We start from the raw sequence: 16317 nt of genomic DNA, 5'->3' as shown, positions 1-16317 counted from the left end.
GCTGTGCAGGCCTCTTCTACCCACCCTTTCTACTAATAGGATGGAGCACAAAGGGAAAGGGGCCTGATTGTGTCAGTCTCCTCACCAAAATAGGTCTCCATTCCCCCAAGTTAAAAGGGCTTAGAGGAAGCCTACAATTATTGTAGGGAATTGGGAAAGTCCTTATTGATTCTCCTGAAAGTTTGGTTGACAAGGGTAATAGAGTTTTGTTTTAACACACTCAGGAGAAAAGAGGACTCAGCCCTCTTTAACTACCTGACAAGAACCATAGAGGTTAAAGCCCAGTGAATATGTGATAAATATGGTACCAAAATAAAACCGGTAAATCTCAAAATTCTCTAAAGAATTTCACAGTGAAATGGGTTTGGTAGAGGGTATCCTGGCCAAGGCTGTCACCTACAAATATGTTTTGGATTTCTGGTTTCCCTTCTAATCTGTAAAACTCCAGAGCTTTGATGATTCATCCTATATCACTTTTACTTTCAGCCCAAGATATTTTAGGGCCTTTTCACTTTTATTTCTTGAGGAGATTTTAAAACCTTGAAGAGCATAAATTCCAAAACACCCAGGATAAGAAAAGTATTAACAAAAAGTCATTTAGGTGGCATTACAGGATTTGGTAATCCTTATTTTGTTTGGGTTAATACCTGTCAACTAAAGGAAGGGAGCAGAGATGTGAGAACCCAAACCCTTGCCTCTAGGAACTGAGGTTTGAACCCAGCACAGATGGCTTTTAAAGGCTGCTAAAATGAACATCTTGTTGAAAGACAACCCAGGCCTATCTAAACAACTTGACTCCCATTTCTTTCAATTCCTCATTTCCATTCTCTCCTGGAAATAGAAATTGTTCCTGGACCTCCAACCATTATCAAGGGTACTAAATAAGACCTCTAGAGGAAAAATCAAGCTGTCATAAGAATTGTTTGACTATTTGAAGTTCAATAAGAATTGTTGGAATGTTATATGCAGAGATCAAAACAGACTCTTCATTCACGAAACACTCATGAGCATTATGTGCCGCTAAGCACCATTGGGGATATGGGACGGGTGAGGCTTCATTTTTGCCTCCTGGGAGTTCAGGCTCCAGCAGGAGAGAGAAGCCAACCACCCAAGACAATGTGGGGTAACATTATGCCAGATGAAGCATATCAAATGTTTTGGATAAAGACTGCTGAAACTGTTTGCTGCTACTCCCATTGAGAGGTGGAGTCTAAATCCCCTTCTCTCAAACCTGGACTATCCTAGTGATTTGATTGACCAACAGACTGTAGCAGAATTGATGTTGCATGAAATCCAAGGTTAGGTCAGAAGAAGTCCTGGAGCTTCCATCTTGGTTTCTTTGAACGTTTACTTTGGGGAGAGGCCCTCTTGGAACCCAGTTGCCCTGCAGGGAGAAGCCCAAGCCACAAGGAGAGGCCACTGCAGGTGCCACGGGTGACAGCCCAGCCATGTGAGTCAGCCATTTTGGATGTTCATTCCAGTTAGCCTTTAGATGTTTGCAGCCCCAGCAGCAGGCTTTGCTGGAGAAGGTGGCATTTAGGTTGGGAGGAAGGGCATTCTAAACAGAGGGAGTGTCAGAAACACAAAAGCATCCAGTTAGTCTTGGGAATGTAAATGGATCAATTAGGCTGTTGCACAGGAGTTGGGAGAAATGTGACTGGAGAGATGAAACAGGGACAGGCTGGATGTGGCTTTGAATTTCAGGCTATAGAGTCTGAATTGTGTTGATGGGCAATATCTGTGAAAATTCATTTAGGACCTAGGTCTGTGGAAGAGTGTTTTGAAAACACTAGGCCTAGGCTGGCCTGGCTTCCAGGTGTGTGAGCCAGCATTGACTATACAGGGGCATATAACAGGAAATAGAGATGTGTTGCAGGGAAAGAGCGTTATGTTTACAATTCTCCACTGTTTTCTACTGAGTGGCACGTATGCAGGGAGAGGCCTTTGTTGGCTGAGTTGTGTCATGGGTAGGGTATAAGCATGGATGAACAGAAAAGTGAGAGTAAGTTAAACTGCTCTGCCCAGAAAAGGAGACAACACTACCAAGAAGGAGTAGGAGCTGATGGGAAGACTGAGCCAGGGAGGCTATGGTCAGGTGGGCTGAAAGAAGGCCACTGGCACCTGAGAGAACCTCTGGAGTGAACCTCTGGAGAGAACCTCTGATGCAGATACTTGGTAGTCTTGCTTTGTAGTGAGTAATGCAAACTCTCTGCCTTCCCTGGAAGTCTTTAGCAAAATTGGCATTGCCTGCTGAAGTTTTGTGGCATTGAATTTGCTTTTGGGAAAAAATGAATGCTGCTACAAAGAGGATAAGGGGTGAAAACATCCTGCCCATGAGACAGCAGATGAAATTCAACTGTGCATATGAGATAAAGAAGAGGCTGAAATAAAACAAGAGAGTCTCATAATCATATGGTGAAAGTGGGACAGGAACAAAGGAAAGAGATCCCTCTAAGTCAAAAGTGGGCGCAGGGAAGGAAGAGGGACACGTTGTTGCATAAAAGGTTTGGGAAATAAAAGATACATAAACCAGTTTGGTTAAGGTCAGTGCTGTTCGGACTTGAGATGCAACAGAAAACACTAATAGTGGGAAGGAATCTAGATTACTGCAGAGGATGTCTAAAGAAATGGGATTGAGCTGTGACTCTTAAAAAAGAGAGAAGGTCAGGCGTGAAGGAAAACAAGCATGCTAGCTAGTTGAGGAAGTCAGGAGCAAATGAAACTTGCAAAGCAGCTTTCTTCTCTTCCTCTACAGAGTGTTCTGTGCATACTGGGCAATCAAATCTTTAAAAAAATTCAAATTTTATATATACTTTTTTATATATATAATAATCACTAACTGTACTCTAAAAACTGCATCTTTGGAAGGGCTGGTGAAACCACTCTTTTTTATTTTTTTTGAGACAGAGTCTCGCTCTGTTGCCCAGGCTGGAGTACAATGGCATGATCTTGGCTCATTGAAACATCCACCTCCTGGGTTCAAGCAATTCTCCTGCCCCAGCCTCCCGAGTAGCTGGGATTACAGGCACCCGCCACCACGCCTGGCTAATTTTTGTATTTTTAGTAGAGATGGGGTTTCCCCATGTTGGCCAGGGTGGTCTTGAACTCCTGACCTCAGGTGATCCACCCACCTCGGCCTCCCCAAGTGCTGGGATTACAGGTGTGAACCACCATGCCTGGCTGGAACCACTCTTGAACCATGCGTGCACCTGGGAGATTTTACCTGCTAACTAGACTTATGGCTTGTGTGAGGCAAGAAGTAATTCAACAGGTGTAATGGAGGCCAAAGAGATGACTGTCATTAACAACAAGAACACACTTACCTGTTTAAAGTATTTTAATGAGTACTGGTACATAGGATCTATTTCTGAGAGGCTTGCAATGACAAAGTATATTACAGAGCCTTGAGTGGCCACTGGACGATACTTCTCACGAGCCACATTGATCATCTGCTCAGTGGACTCTGCTTCTTCCAGCCTGGTTTTAATGGCACCAGAAGTGATCTGAATAAACATACAATAACAAGTTCTTAGGGCTCTGTTCCAGAAAAATAGTGGCACTTCTGGAATGTATCCAGTTAGGTCTAGGGAAGAAATAAGGATAGAATGAGTTGGTGATTACAGTAAGGGGTCCCCAGGTGGAATGACTGAGTCTCAGGGCTCAGTGACCTTCTGAATAAGTTGACCTTTCTTCCTTCCAGAGTTAGGAATAGGCAGAGGGCAGCAGGCAATACAAGTAGCTTTGAAAACATAGAAGCAGCACGTCTCTGAGACTCAAGCTGAGTTACTCCTGCAATTCGAACACTATCACAGCACTCTTAATTGCTCCCGAACTTCTTTGTGAGCAGTCCAGGGCTCGCACAATGAATGAAGGAATGAAAGGAGAAAGGATACCCAGGAAAATGCCCAAAAGAAGGGAGTAGAGAGTGGCTGGGAGGCAGTGGCACCACATCCCTCCCTGGAAAAACAAGGGTGACTAATGTTCTTGTTCTTTACCTAGTATTCCCAAGTATAGACATATGGGATAGAAGCTGTTGTTTGTGGAGGATTATAACCCTAAGTGAGTTAGAGAAACTTTCAAGGTCTTTTGGCTTTCTGCATTTTGGGTTTATGGGTCTGGGGAGCCCTCTGGCCAATGGGCCTTCCAAGATTCCCTTCTCTGTGTCTCTCAGTCTCTCTCTTTCTACTGCTGTCTGTCCCTGCCTCCTCTCCCTTCCCCCACTGTTTTTCAGAGGTGGATATCCCTAGGTTGGGAGATCCTTTTTTCTCTAGAAAGTCAAAGGGTCTAGAGCAGGGACCATGAAAAATCACCAAGGGAACTGACTGCTCAGTATTTGCTCCATCAAAGCTAAGAGGAATCATCAAGTTCCTGTATAGACCAGTGCTTTCCAATGGAAATATAATGTGAGCCACATAAATAATCATACATTTTCTGAATTTATTAAAAATAAAAAGAAATAAGTGAGATTAATTTTAATAATATATTTTTAATATACCCAAAATATTATCAACATATAATCCACATAAAAGTTACTGAGCCCCATCTCTACTAAAAATACAAAAAATTAGCTGGGCGTGGTGGTGGGTGCCTGTAGTCTCAGCTACTCAGGAGGCTGAGGCAGGAGAATGGCGTGAACCCAGGAGGCAGAGCTTGCAGTGAGCCGAGATCATGCCACTGCACTCCAGCCTGGGCAACAGAGCAAGACTCCGTCTCAAAAAAAAAAAAAAAAAAGTTACCAAGATATTTTGTTTCTTTGGATTTAGCCCTTGAAATCTGTGGTGTATTTTACACCACCAACACATCTTAATTCAGGCTAGCCATATTTGAAGTGCTCAACAGCCACCTATGGCTAGTGGCTATCTACCATAATAAAGAGTATAAGTCTAGACTGTTTACCCCAGCACACCAGGAAAGGGAGGGGAAGGATTCAGTGCAGAAGCTGTATCCAGGAATCCGAAAGCTCAAACTCTCCCTGTAATAACCCCTTAGGGAGCTGAAGGGGAAATAAAGGGCAGAGTTGAATAGGAAACCCCTATCTTAATATGGGACTCAACTAAAGCTTTCAAATCCAAGTAGAAAAAAAAAGTTGATATGAGAGCAGCTGGTGGATCACGTAGGCCCACTAACAAATAATTCTTTATGTCTTAGGGAGCACAAGGCACTGATAATGTAGAACCCAGGGCTAAAGAGAAGGAAAGTGGATCGTTTTCTTCTCTTTGCCAAAGAATATTAGAATACTGTATGCCTCCATTGAGTTAGGCAACTACTTGTAGACATTATGCCCTACAGACTTGAGGTTTCAGCTGCGTTTAGAGAATGTGAGACATATTTTTATGTAAGGACTCTGAGAGTTGAGAGGAGTATAAACTGTAGCCAAGAAGTGGCAGGAAACGCAGCCAAGGATCGGTTTGATCCCTGCTCTATAGAAAGGATGACTCCAAGGCAACTCCTTGCAAAACAAATAAACCAGCTTATAGATAAAGATGGCAGTCATCACATGTGTATCTATCTTCACTTCCTACTGAAACTACAAAAAATTGTAGGAAAAGGCTTAAAAATGCAGACTAAACCAATAAAGATAGGAAGAATGGGAGAGGAAATATCAATGAATTCTGGGAGCTCGAAAGCAGACAGAAGGGTGGCAATGACTTAGCAGACCCAGAAAAATGGATTCCTACACTGGCAAAAGTGGATAGCCACAAACTCACCCAATTTATAAAACAGAATCCTCCTCACAGGCTTAAGAATTAGTAGCAAGAAGCACTCTTGGAAGTGGGAAGGGCTTAAAATAAGAATTGGTTGTAAAAAGACCCCCTAGGTCATCTTCCCACGCCACCCACGGCCAGGGGTTTGTCCCTTTCTCACCCTGGCAGAAAAAATAGAAATTTCCTTTGGAGAAAGTAAAAGAGAGGGTTTTCTAATGGAAGGAAGGAACTAAAACAGAGTGACTGGATGACTGTATGCAGACTGGATGCTGAGACTCTAGCCCTTCTTCTCCTCTCAGACCCCAAATACTTATAGCCAGATCTTCACCCTTAGGCAATGTTAACATTTAATGTTCAGCTATAATCAGGATATAACTACAGTGGGAGGCCAGAGGATGGGAAGGTGTGTGTGTGTGTGTGTGTGTGTGTGTGTGTGTGTGTGTGTGTGTTAGAGGTACAGATAACAGTTAAGACGCAAAATGAAAGTAGCTGCCTTGGTCAGCACAGTGGCTCACTCCTGTAATTCCAACACTTTGGGAGGCCAAGGCAGGAGGATTGCTTGAGGTTAGGAGTTTAAGACTAACCTGGGCAACATAGTGAGACACTGTCTCTACAAAAAATAAAAAATATAAAAGTGAAAAATTAGTTGGGCATGGTGTTGTGTATTTGTAGTCCCAGATATTCAGGAGGCTGATGGAGGATAGGTTGAGCCCAGGAGATGAAGGCTGCAGCGAGTCATGATCATGCCACTGCACTCCAGCATGGGTGACAGAGTGAGACCCTGTCTCAAAACAAAACAAAACAAAATAAAAAACAAAAAACAAAAAATCAAGAAAGCTGCCACTGTGAAGGGAGGCATGGGTGGCTGGTGGGAAGAGAAGGCACGGAATGCTATTTTTCATAATAAGCCTTGTAAAAATACTTCATTCTTTAAAGAGTTGGCATGTAAAACTTTGCTAAAAAGTAAAAATAAGTGGGCTAACAGACAACCACCAGAAATAAAAAAATAAAAAAACCCAAGGAAGAATGAACAAGAGGAGGATAAAGAGATCTATGAACAAACAAGCTAAAGGAGAGAGGAAGAAAACAGAGGCCCAAAATTACTTGCTTATTACTGTTTTAATACTGCAATCTAAAGGGACTATACAATATAAAGCAGTCAACCAGTTTTGATGTCAACAAAAGCAAAAAATATAACCTATGTGTTTCTGGTTTAATAAAGTCAAGGGGATTTTTTTTTCAGTAAATTATTTTGTTTCTCACAAGTGGGTGAAAATAATTTGTTCTTAGTATGCTCTCCTTAAATGACAGTTTGAATCTGAGAAATAATTTACTGAAGAATTTTAAGTTTAAGGTAAAACTTCATCTTACTATCGACACGTTTTTGTTGAGTACCAATTGTGTGCAACCACCATGTGTAATCCTTGGAGAAGGAATATCAAAATGAACTATTCACAGATTCCCACTGCATAGAACTTAACAACCCAACAAAAGAGGTAAGCCATGTAATTGGATAACTGTGACACAGGATAAACAGTGTCAAGTACTGTAGTAGAGATTCAGATAAGATACTATAGAAGTTCTGAGGAGGAGGAAGTTAATTCCAACTGGGAATATCAGAGAGAGGCTTCCTGCAGGTGATGGCATTCATATGAAAGTTTGTTGTGTTTGTTCCTTTCAATTTATATCTTGCCCCAGTTCTTTATGTGTTTTATTTAAGAAATGCAGACAAGAGGAGCAGTGGTCTATAGTTTCTCCAAGTTTCTTTGGTTGGCAAGGAGCCCTGACAGGCAGGCACCCGTCTGTGTGTCCATGGAAGCCCAGTGTGGCCCCTGTCTTGCTTTAAAAGCCCTTGCAGGACCCTCAAAGGCTGTAGTTATAACTTTTGAAGTAACACACTTTCCATAAATACTAAAAATATTTTAATTGCCTTTGAATCCTGGAGTGTGTCAATAAGTTCTTCATTGTCCAGAATATTTCCTTCAGAGGTAAAGAGCATTCTCAGGATTTTCTCTTCGATAGTTTTCAACTGGTTTTTATCAGTGTTGATCCTCACAATGAGCTTGATTCTTTGTTCTTCCAACTTGGGTTTTTCAAGTCGCACCACATCACTAAAACCAAAGTTCAGATACCTAAATTATGTTTCTGCCAGTGCCTCAAAGTTGCTTCTATTTTTCTTTCTCTGCTTGTAATTGTTCTTATTCTGAATACTATTTAGCTGAGCATTAATGCTGATGGCCATATCTGAATGCACACCATGTCTCTTTTGCTGGGTTTACACAATAGCTTCTGACTCAACTACATGTCAATTCTGATCCCTTATCTTGTATTTTAGAGATGCATACTACTGAAGTTCCCATACCTTCTGCTCATCTCTTAGGAAGACCTGCTTAATACTTGATCTCTCTAATCATTCAATTTCTGTCTCTAATGCTTGCTTGTGCCAAGATGAAAATGGTGCCTGGAATATTTACAGTGCCTTGAATATTCTTTCTGTACCAACATGGCAGATTCTGAAATCACACCACCTCCGTGAAATGATTTTTGATTGCGTATGAGAAAGGAGCCTTACCTCCAGCTTCACTCTTGTATAAACAGGTGAACTTATATCTCCCTTCACTTGTTCTTTCATAATTTGCTCCCAGTCTCCATTTGCAAGAGTTAATCTTTATGAAGCACTACTCTGTTCAATGCACCCTGCTAAGAGTTTTATGTGGATTATCCATTAATCCTTTGAATGCCCCCATAAGGTGGGCACTGTGGTTATCACCCCCAGCTTGCAGATGAACAAACAGACTCTAGTGGGTCACTTCCTGAGATCACATGGCTATGAGAGGCCAAGATGGGCTTGTACCTGGGTCTGCTGGCTCCAGAGCATGCACTGTTACTAGTATGCTGCCTCAAGTAACAACCCATTATTTACTTGTTATGTACATGCTGAATTCAGACACCTTGAAATTATTATATAAAGAATATTAAAAATCATAACCTCAAATTCAACTGTTTAAATAAGTTTTTCAGAAGACAGTAGTCTAAGGAATTTTTAAGATAAAGGTGAGCTCAGGAAACAGCTTGAGAGAAACATTAATCAAATTAGTCAAGTTAAGAATCAAAAGAGCCTGCCAAGGAAGTCTGTGAGGTGAGTTACAGTTTCTGGAAACAGAAAGGAAGACAAAAGGAGGTGGACAGTCTGGGTGGCTGAATGGAATTCCTTGAAGTTGAAAAATGGCCTTGTGCTGCCCCAGAAGGACTAAGGCATTGTGGTTGGCATTCTCCAGTAGGCAGGGAGGTGAACTGTGGGTGTTCAAAATTGAGAGGATCTGAGGAAAATTGCAATGAGCATTTGAGCACAATGTGTATCACTGCCTGTCCAGGAGCTCAGCAGAGCAGAGGGCAACTGAAATAGGTGACGGCCTGTCAGAACACAGGCAGACCCAGCTCCATCCTCACCCTGGCTAAGGGGTGTTAGCTTCCCTTTTCAATGCCATCAATCTAGGAGAAATAGCAGGGAGATACTGCACACCATGACTGAGTCCCAGCATTTCTCGTGTTCTTATCAGGGCACTTCTCCTTCTTGTCCCAAGCAGCCTAACATACTGGGAGCTTAGTGACACAGCTGAGCTTAACTATGCACAGGAATAAACTGGTATGCAAAGTGTTCAGCCAAGTCCTTAGAACATATTCATAAAATATGGTGAAATAAACTTTAATTGGAAGGAAGTTAACCTAGTGGAAGGTAAGCAAGTTAGCAGCTGGCAGAATAATTCCTAAAACAAACTAGAGAAATAAGACTTAAGCTCATTAGTGACAACATGGGTAAGTCAGGATGATCTTGACTTGAATATAAGGGATATTTCTGTTGAACATGGGTCTAAATTATATGTTTCTTTAGAGTGAATAAAAATACATACATATGTATTCCTATATACATACATATGTGTACATATGTGTTAAATATATATATTAAATATAAAATTAATTTTGAATCAACATCAATGTTATTATTTTAATAAATATTTTAAAAGTTTGTCTCCTGAACCTCTTGGCTAACTCTGATGATTAATATTAACAACTCATAATCCAGTATTTGGGAAATAGGGATTTAATCACATACAGAATATACTAAGAAAGCATATATATATATACATATACATATATATACATACATATATACACATATATACATACATACATATATATACACATATATATACACGTATATATATATACACGTATATATATATATACACGTATATATATATACACGTATATATATATATATACACACACACACATATATATATACACACACACACATACATTTGAAGTGGACAGTTAAATACACTAAGAAAACACCTAAAGACCAGTGAAGCTGGAACAAATATATTTGGAGAAGCCGCTTTTTCACAGGTATGGACCAGTGCATTTCTAGGAACAACAGAAAGACTGACTTCGTTCACTTGCTCAAGATGGAAATCCTAGTGAAGGGAAGAGGCAGGGCTGGGCTGCCAGCCTGGTTCAGACACTGGGGGTGGGGAATTAAGGGTCTATCCTTGACGTCCTTGAGAAGACGGTAGACAAGATCAGCTGCTCTGAGCAGCTATGGAAAGGTAAAGAACTTGGCCACTTACTTGTATTTTTTTTTATTAAGGGTTCATGTGTAGTGCTCTTACACAGCAGAAAATTGTCTTTGTCAATATTTCTAAACAAAATATTTAGGAAACCCAAGACACCCCCTCCCTCCCCCCAAGTCCCTGGTTTTTTACCTTAACAATTGATCCTCCAGACCTGATTTTGTTACAGTGAAATTGATAATGGTAACTTTAATGCATACCTGGAAGAGAAGCACAGAGTGCATAAAAATGCTTAAGTGCAAACTAATAAAATACTTTTCTTTATTAGAACACAGCTCATTACTACCCAGGTGGATGTATCTCAGGTCTAATTGCACACACACCTACCCCCGCACATACTTCAGGTGTAATGTGGCTTATAAAATCCTCACGTGTTTTTCCCTGCCAGTATGAGTAACAATCTTGCTCCTCAAACACCAGTTATAGAATCCTATGTGGTGTTTTACGGAAAGGTGAGCCAGCGAAGGATTAAAAGCAGTATTTTGGAATCGATAGCTTGGGTTCAGATTTGAGCTGCACCCTTTAGTGACTGTGTCATCTTGGATGAGCCACTCATCTGTGCTGAGCTTTAGCTTCTGATATTTAAAAATTTGGATACTTATAGTAAAAACTCATAGGGTAGCTGTGAGAACTAAATGAGGTAATAAAATCACTTAGTTACTTGTGACACAATGTGTCTTTGCTTGAAAGAAGCTATTATTGATAATAAACAAAGTTTTATATGTTTTGTCTAATAACATTTTAATGAAAAATCATTACTATAATATATTCTGACATCACTCGATAAGTCAATAGCAAAAACCAGTAAGTATAACAAGAGTGTGTGAATGAACATATGGCATCATACTTCAAGGATTTTGTAATATGGTAAATTACATATTGTAATTTTGTAATATTTGCCGTATTACAAAATCCTTGAAGTAGGATTGATCTCTTTTTAGAGATGATTGACCTAAGGTTCCTGGAAATGGGATAATTTGCCCCCCGTCACAGAGCTAGGCTTGGGTCTTGTGGGCAATACACCCTCTCAAAAGTTAAATAAGTGAGAAATCAAACAGTGAAAGTTGGCATGTAGGTCACACTTCTTTTTTGGGGGCGGTATCCACCACCTCAAGCATTTATCATGTCTTTGAGTTAAAAACATTCTGATTATGCTCTTTTAGTTATTTTTAAATGTACAATACATTATTGCTGGCTGTAGTCACCCTGTTGCACTATTATAAACTAAATCTTATGTAGTCTATCTAACTATATTTTTGTCCCCATTAACTATCCCTACCTTCCTGCTCCCCTCCACTCTCCTTCCCAGCCTCTGGTAATGTTGGTCACTTTTCTAAACTCTGAAATGGGACTTGGGACATGAGCCCTGGCAGTGGCTGTGTAATTAAACTCCTCGAGGCTGATGAGGAAAATCCTAACTTAAACTTTCAATGATATTTCCCCATCTTATTCAAGAAGTGTGTCAATTTCATTCAACCTGAACACATCTGGTGAAGACAGATAGCTATGAGCAATTCAACAGCTAAAATGAAAGTGACACTCTTTGGAATGGTATATTTAAGGATATTTTTGGGAGGGTTGTGGTGGTGAAGAAGTAAAGTTCTGAGGTCAAGTTCCTTTCCTAGGTAAGAGCCTGCAGAGTACACAGACGTGCCTGGAGCTGGGGCAGCAACTGGGCATGTGAGGAGGGTTGTGGCCAGGGAGAGTCCCGTGGGAGCTCTGTGGGAGGGGCAATGGAGTCCCAGCTGTCTTCATTTCTGTTGCAACTACCTTGGACACTGTAGTACTAGAGTAGGGGTTCTTCTAGAGTCTTCTGAGTCTCAGGGACATATGTATGGAGTGGAGCTCACACAGCTCCCCTCAAAGAATCTAAGAGCATGAGAAGGGGACAAGATACCCCCACCACCCATAACTCTAAGTGTAGACACTGGACCTCTAGATCATGATTCTCCAGTGTTGTCTTGTTCCTAGAGTTTTCAAATGGGTGACCTCTTTATTTGGGCACATATGCTGTGGGCATTTGCACATTTAAATAATGACACCTCCTCCTCCCCCCAACCGCAGCCCCGTGGACTCTCAACTAAGCTCTGATTCATTTATTAGTCATAATAACAGGGACAAAAATAGTCTTTGCTGATGGAGGAAAGAGAGAGTTTAAAAGGGGGATGCCCTGTGTTTAGGAGGAGTGGCTGTGGACCAGGAGGGAGATGGCGAGGGCACTGGAGAGTGCGCAGTGGGGCGAGACAGAGCATTGGCCTGGGCCCCAGTGGGTAGGGGCTTGCAGCCTAACTAGATGGTGATGACAAGGGTGATTGGAATCGGAATCAAAGCTCAGAAGAGAAGCAAGAATGGAAGATGGTGGAAGAAAGGGGAGTGTATAGGAGACAGGGGAGAATGGGGGAGAGCCTTCCCTCCGGGTGGGAGCCCATCAAACTTCAGAGATTCATTACACCATAATAATCCAGTTAAGTTGAGAATTCCAGACCAGTGGTTCATACCTCAGGCAGATAGTGGGGATTTGGCATTTTGGTCGTCATATAGAACCTAAAGTTTTTGTCATAATCAATGTCTGAGTCTCCAAGATGGATGAGTAGTCGGCCACCACTGATAAAGATTTGTTTCAAAAGAATGGGTTCTAGAGCTGGATCCAAGGTTTCCTTAATCTTAGAAATTAAAACAAAACAGGACAATACAAAAAGAAGCAATGAAAATGGATAGCATCAACTTCACAAAATTCCTTAGGCCTCAAAATGTACTGTGAATGAATAATTTTCCAGTGATCTGATGGATATTTATTAACATCCTCACACTACCTCTAACAGTACCTATTTTCCAGCAAGCATTTTATTAGCAACCTAAGGAAATAAGAGCATCTGAAGGCAATACATCTATTTAGATCAATCTTACACACTATTCATTTCCATGAGAAGAAAAGAGAAGCTGGGTAGATTAAGTCATTGTGGGTTGGACTTCAACAGGCTCCACACAAATGAAGATCTGTTCATTTTCATGGTTGTTTAAAACCAGCGATTGGCAAATGACAGCCTGTAGGCCAAATCTGGCCCCATGTGGCCATTTTTCTATGGCTCTTGAGCTATGAATGGCTTTTACTTTTTTTAAGGGTTGTAAAAACATACAAACAAAAAAACACTAAACCAAAACAAAACAAGGAAGAATATGCACAGAGACTGCATGAGGCCTGCAAAAACTGAAATATTTACTCCCTGGCTCTCTATAGAAAAGGTCTATGAACGCCTATTCTACATGATAGTTATGCCTTTTTCCTCAAAGCAAATCTGACTGTTGGTAGGAATGTGGGCATGGAGACATTGCCCAGGGATCCCATCAGAAACATCTTTATGTCAGGACGTATGTGATGGGGTCCCATGGCCCAGGGACTTTCAAAATTTGACTGTCATCCATTGTAACAAATCTATTTCACATTGTGACATGGTACCCACACATGTAAATTCTTCAAACAAAAGTTTATGAGATAAAATTTACCTTTATTCAATATAATTTTCGGTTTAAAAAATTTTATTTCATTTGAAAATGTTGATTGAGATGGTCTAAACTGATTTCATACCCATGAATGGGTGGAGACAAAGTTTGAATACACCACCCTAGCAAATGTAGAAAGCAGCTAGGTGTATAATGCTGATGACCCCAAGACACAGAGAATTGGGGAGGACTGGTCAGAGTGTCCTGTTCGTGGCTGGGGCCCTGACAAGGGCCCACCCCCTCTCCCAAGAGCACTCTGCTACAGTTAAAACACTCTTCTGTCCAGAGGCAGAACATCACAGAAAACCTTGTCTGCTGCTATGAAATAGGAAAGTCCCTCAGGATCTCCCGTGTCATGAAGTAAACCTGAGTTCAGGAGTCCACCAGTTTGGAGCTAAAATACCTGTGCCGAAGTTTTCTGGAGATTTCACTCTCTCCTGTGACTGGGATCCATTACAGAATCACCCTCGTGTTGGTCAAGGCCAAGCTTGGTCACACTGAGGCCCCTTGTGCTCTTTGTGGCTTGAGTGGGGGATAGTGTAACTTGTGGATTTCCTAGGCAGGCAAGGCTGCTTGGATAGTTTATGTAACCCTTCCATGCCTCAGTTTCCTCACTGACAAAACGAAATAACAATAGTAACTATCTTGTGATGGGGCAGTGAGGATTAATGAGTTAATATACATAAAATACTGAGAACAGAGTCTGGCATGGAGTGAACATGCAATAAATATTAGTTAATGCTAACATATTAATTACAATTCCTAGTCATCATGCAGGTGCTGCAGCTAAACTGCCCTGGTCCATGGTCTTTTTGAGCTTTCTTTCTTTCTGATGAAGCAGTGATACTTCTAGGCACGGTTAAACTGAGATTCAACTCACAGCCCATGTTTTGGCTCGCTCGTTCCTTTATTACTTATAGGAAAATAAACCATGATCATTAACCAATCTCTTTTGTGCCCAGGGCCTTTGTGCTGTTCCCTTTGCTGGGGAAGCCCTTCTCTCTAAGCCTGGCATATGGCTGAGCTCATTACATAGGTCACAGCTTAAATTACTCCCTTTATCTACATATCTAAGTCAGACCAGCCTTGGTGGCCTATCCATTGGTGACTATCCCAGCCCCCTCTTTACCCTTTCAAACCTCTGATCACAAGTTTCCTCCCCTCCCTCTCTCTCATTTCTTCTCTCTTTCTTTCTCTGTTTACTGTCTCTGTCCCCATCTCAATTGTAAGCTGTTGAGGACAGAAACCACATCTATATTTTTTGTGACTGGTTCTCAAATAATGTTTGAATGAGGGAACAATTTTAAAAAACATCCATTCTTGCAATGATAGCCAAAGAAATGGAGCACCTAGACTCAACAAACAACACTGCCTCTTCTTCTTCTTCTTCTTTCTTCCTCCTCCTCCTCCTCCTTCTCCTCCTTCTTCTTCTTCTTCTTTCTTCTTCTTCTTCTTCTTTTTTTTTTTTAACAAAAGTTCATTCTTATCTAATTCACTCAATCCAATTCTGACTTATGCCCAAGTAAAAAATAATGTTTATATCCACTAGAATATTTTACTCGCTTCACATCATTAGTGTATGTACATAATCCTGACTGCACTACTGTTGTGAATTTTCAGGGCAGCTCACCATCAAGGGCCATAATGAGGCCTGTGAAACAGCAGTGTCAGGAAACAGAGACCAGCCCTCTTAACACTAAAACAACATCTGAAAGTCAACAGGTCCTCCCTCCCACCCCTCTTGCAATGTGATAATGTATTGTTTAAGGAGAAGAGGAACTGGTCTGACCAATTTGAAAATGGAGTTGACTGGTGTCTTTAGCATGACGGGGATGTGGCCTATATAGGATTCCAGATACGATTTGAAAGTTGGGAACTAACATGAGAAAAGGAAGTGAAAATCAAACCTCTTCCAGTAAGACAGGTAAACCAAGTCGGATTGAATTCTCGAGTATTTGTAAGAAATTACTATCTGTAAGCTTAATGATCTTTAAACCACTTTTGCTTTCCTTGTTCCTTATCCAACGGTTTGCCTGTTTGGAAAAGCACAGAGCAGAACATTTGCTTTAGAGCATAATAAATGGCTAGAAAGTGAAAGCTTTAGAAGAAAGTGTGGAAATGTTATTCAATCTAGAAACAAATTTGAAATATATAAACTATACTGCCCTGCCCCACCCCCGACAATAAAGACATCTTTTAAGCACAATGTTTGGGACTCTTCTCTTTGTTTAGATGTGGAAGAAATAAAGAAAAGAGTCATCTGGGAACAGAGTTCACGTTTATGGTATTCATGTTTGTCTCCCTTGCTTCCACAGTGGCTCCCTCTTTCAAACCCTATTTAGTACAACCTGATCCATGAACTTAGGGAGTCAGAAAATGGGATGCTGTCAACTGTAAATTCCAGTCAGGCTTGCCCCAAAATTTGATCATACCCTGACTTCACTCTCATTCCTCAGACCTTTTAGGAACAAGGACTA

At 41.0% G+C, this 16317-nt stretch overlaps 1 protein-coding gene across 6 annotated transcripts in view; it reads right to left on the bottom strand.

The window, feature by feature from the left end:
* DNAH6 (dynein axonemal heavy chain 6) overlaps positions 1-16317 on the bottom strand; it is a 342612-nt gene that overhangs the window by 90359 nt on the left and 235936 nt on the right. For all 6 annotated transcript variants that reach the window (XM_058428736.1, XM_058428735.1, XM_058428738.1 and 3 more), the window contains 5 exons: positions 15748-15873; positions 12838-13002; positions 10472-10539; positions 7636-7816; positions 3324-3503 (listed from right to left, as the gene is read on the bottom strand). In XM_058428736.1, coding sequence (XP_058284719.1) covers positions 3324-3503; positions 7636-7816; positions 10472-10539; positions 12838-13002; positions 15748-15873 — 720 coding nt within the window. The remainder of the gene's footprint in view (positions 1-3323; positions 3504-7635; positions 7817-10471; positions 10540-12837; positions 13003-15747; positions 15874-16317) is intronic.

Source organism: Hylobates moloch, unplaced genomic scaffold, assembly GCF_009828535.3.
Source record: "Hylobates moloch isolate HMO894 unplaced genomic scaffold, HMol_V3 SCAFFOLD_15, whole genome shotgun sequence".
Classification (NCBI taxonomy): Eukaryota; Metazoa; Chordata; class Mammalia; order Primates; family Hylobatidae; genus Hylobates; species Hylobates moloch.
This window is presented reverse-complemented; position numbering and strand designations above follow the sequence as displayed.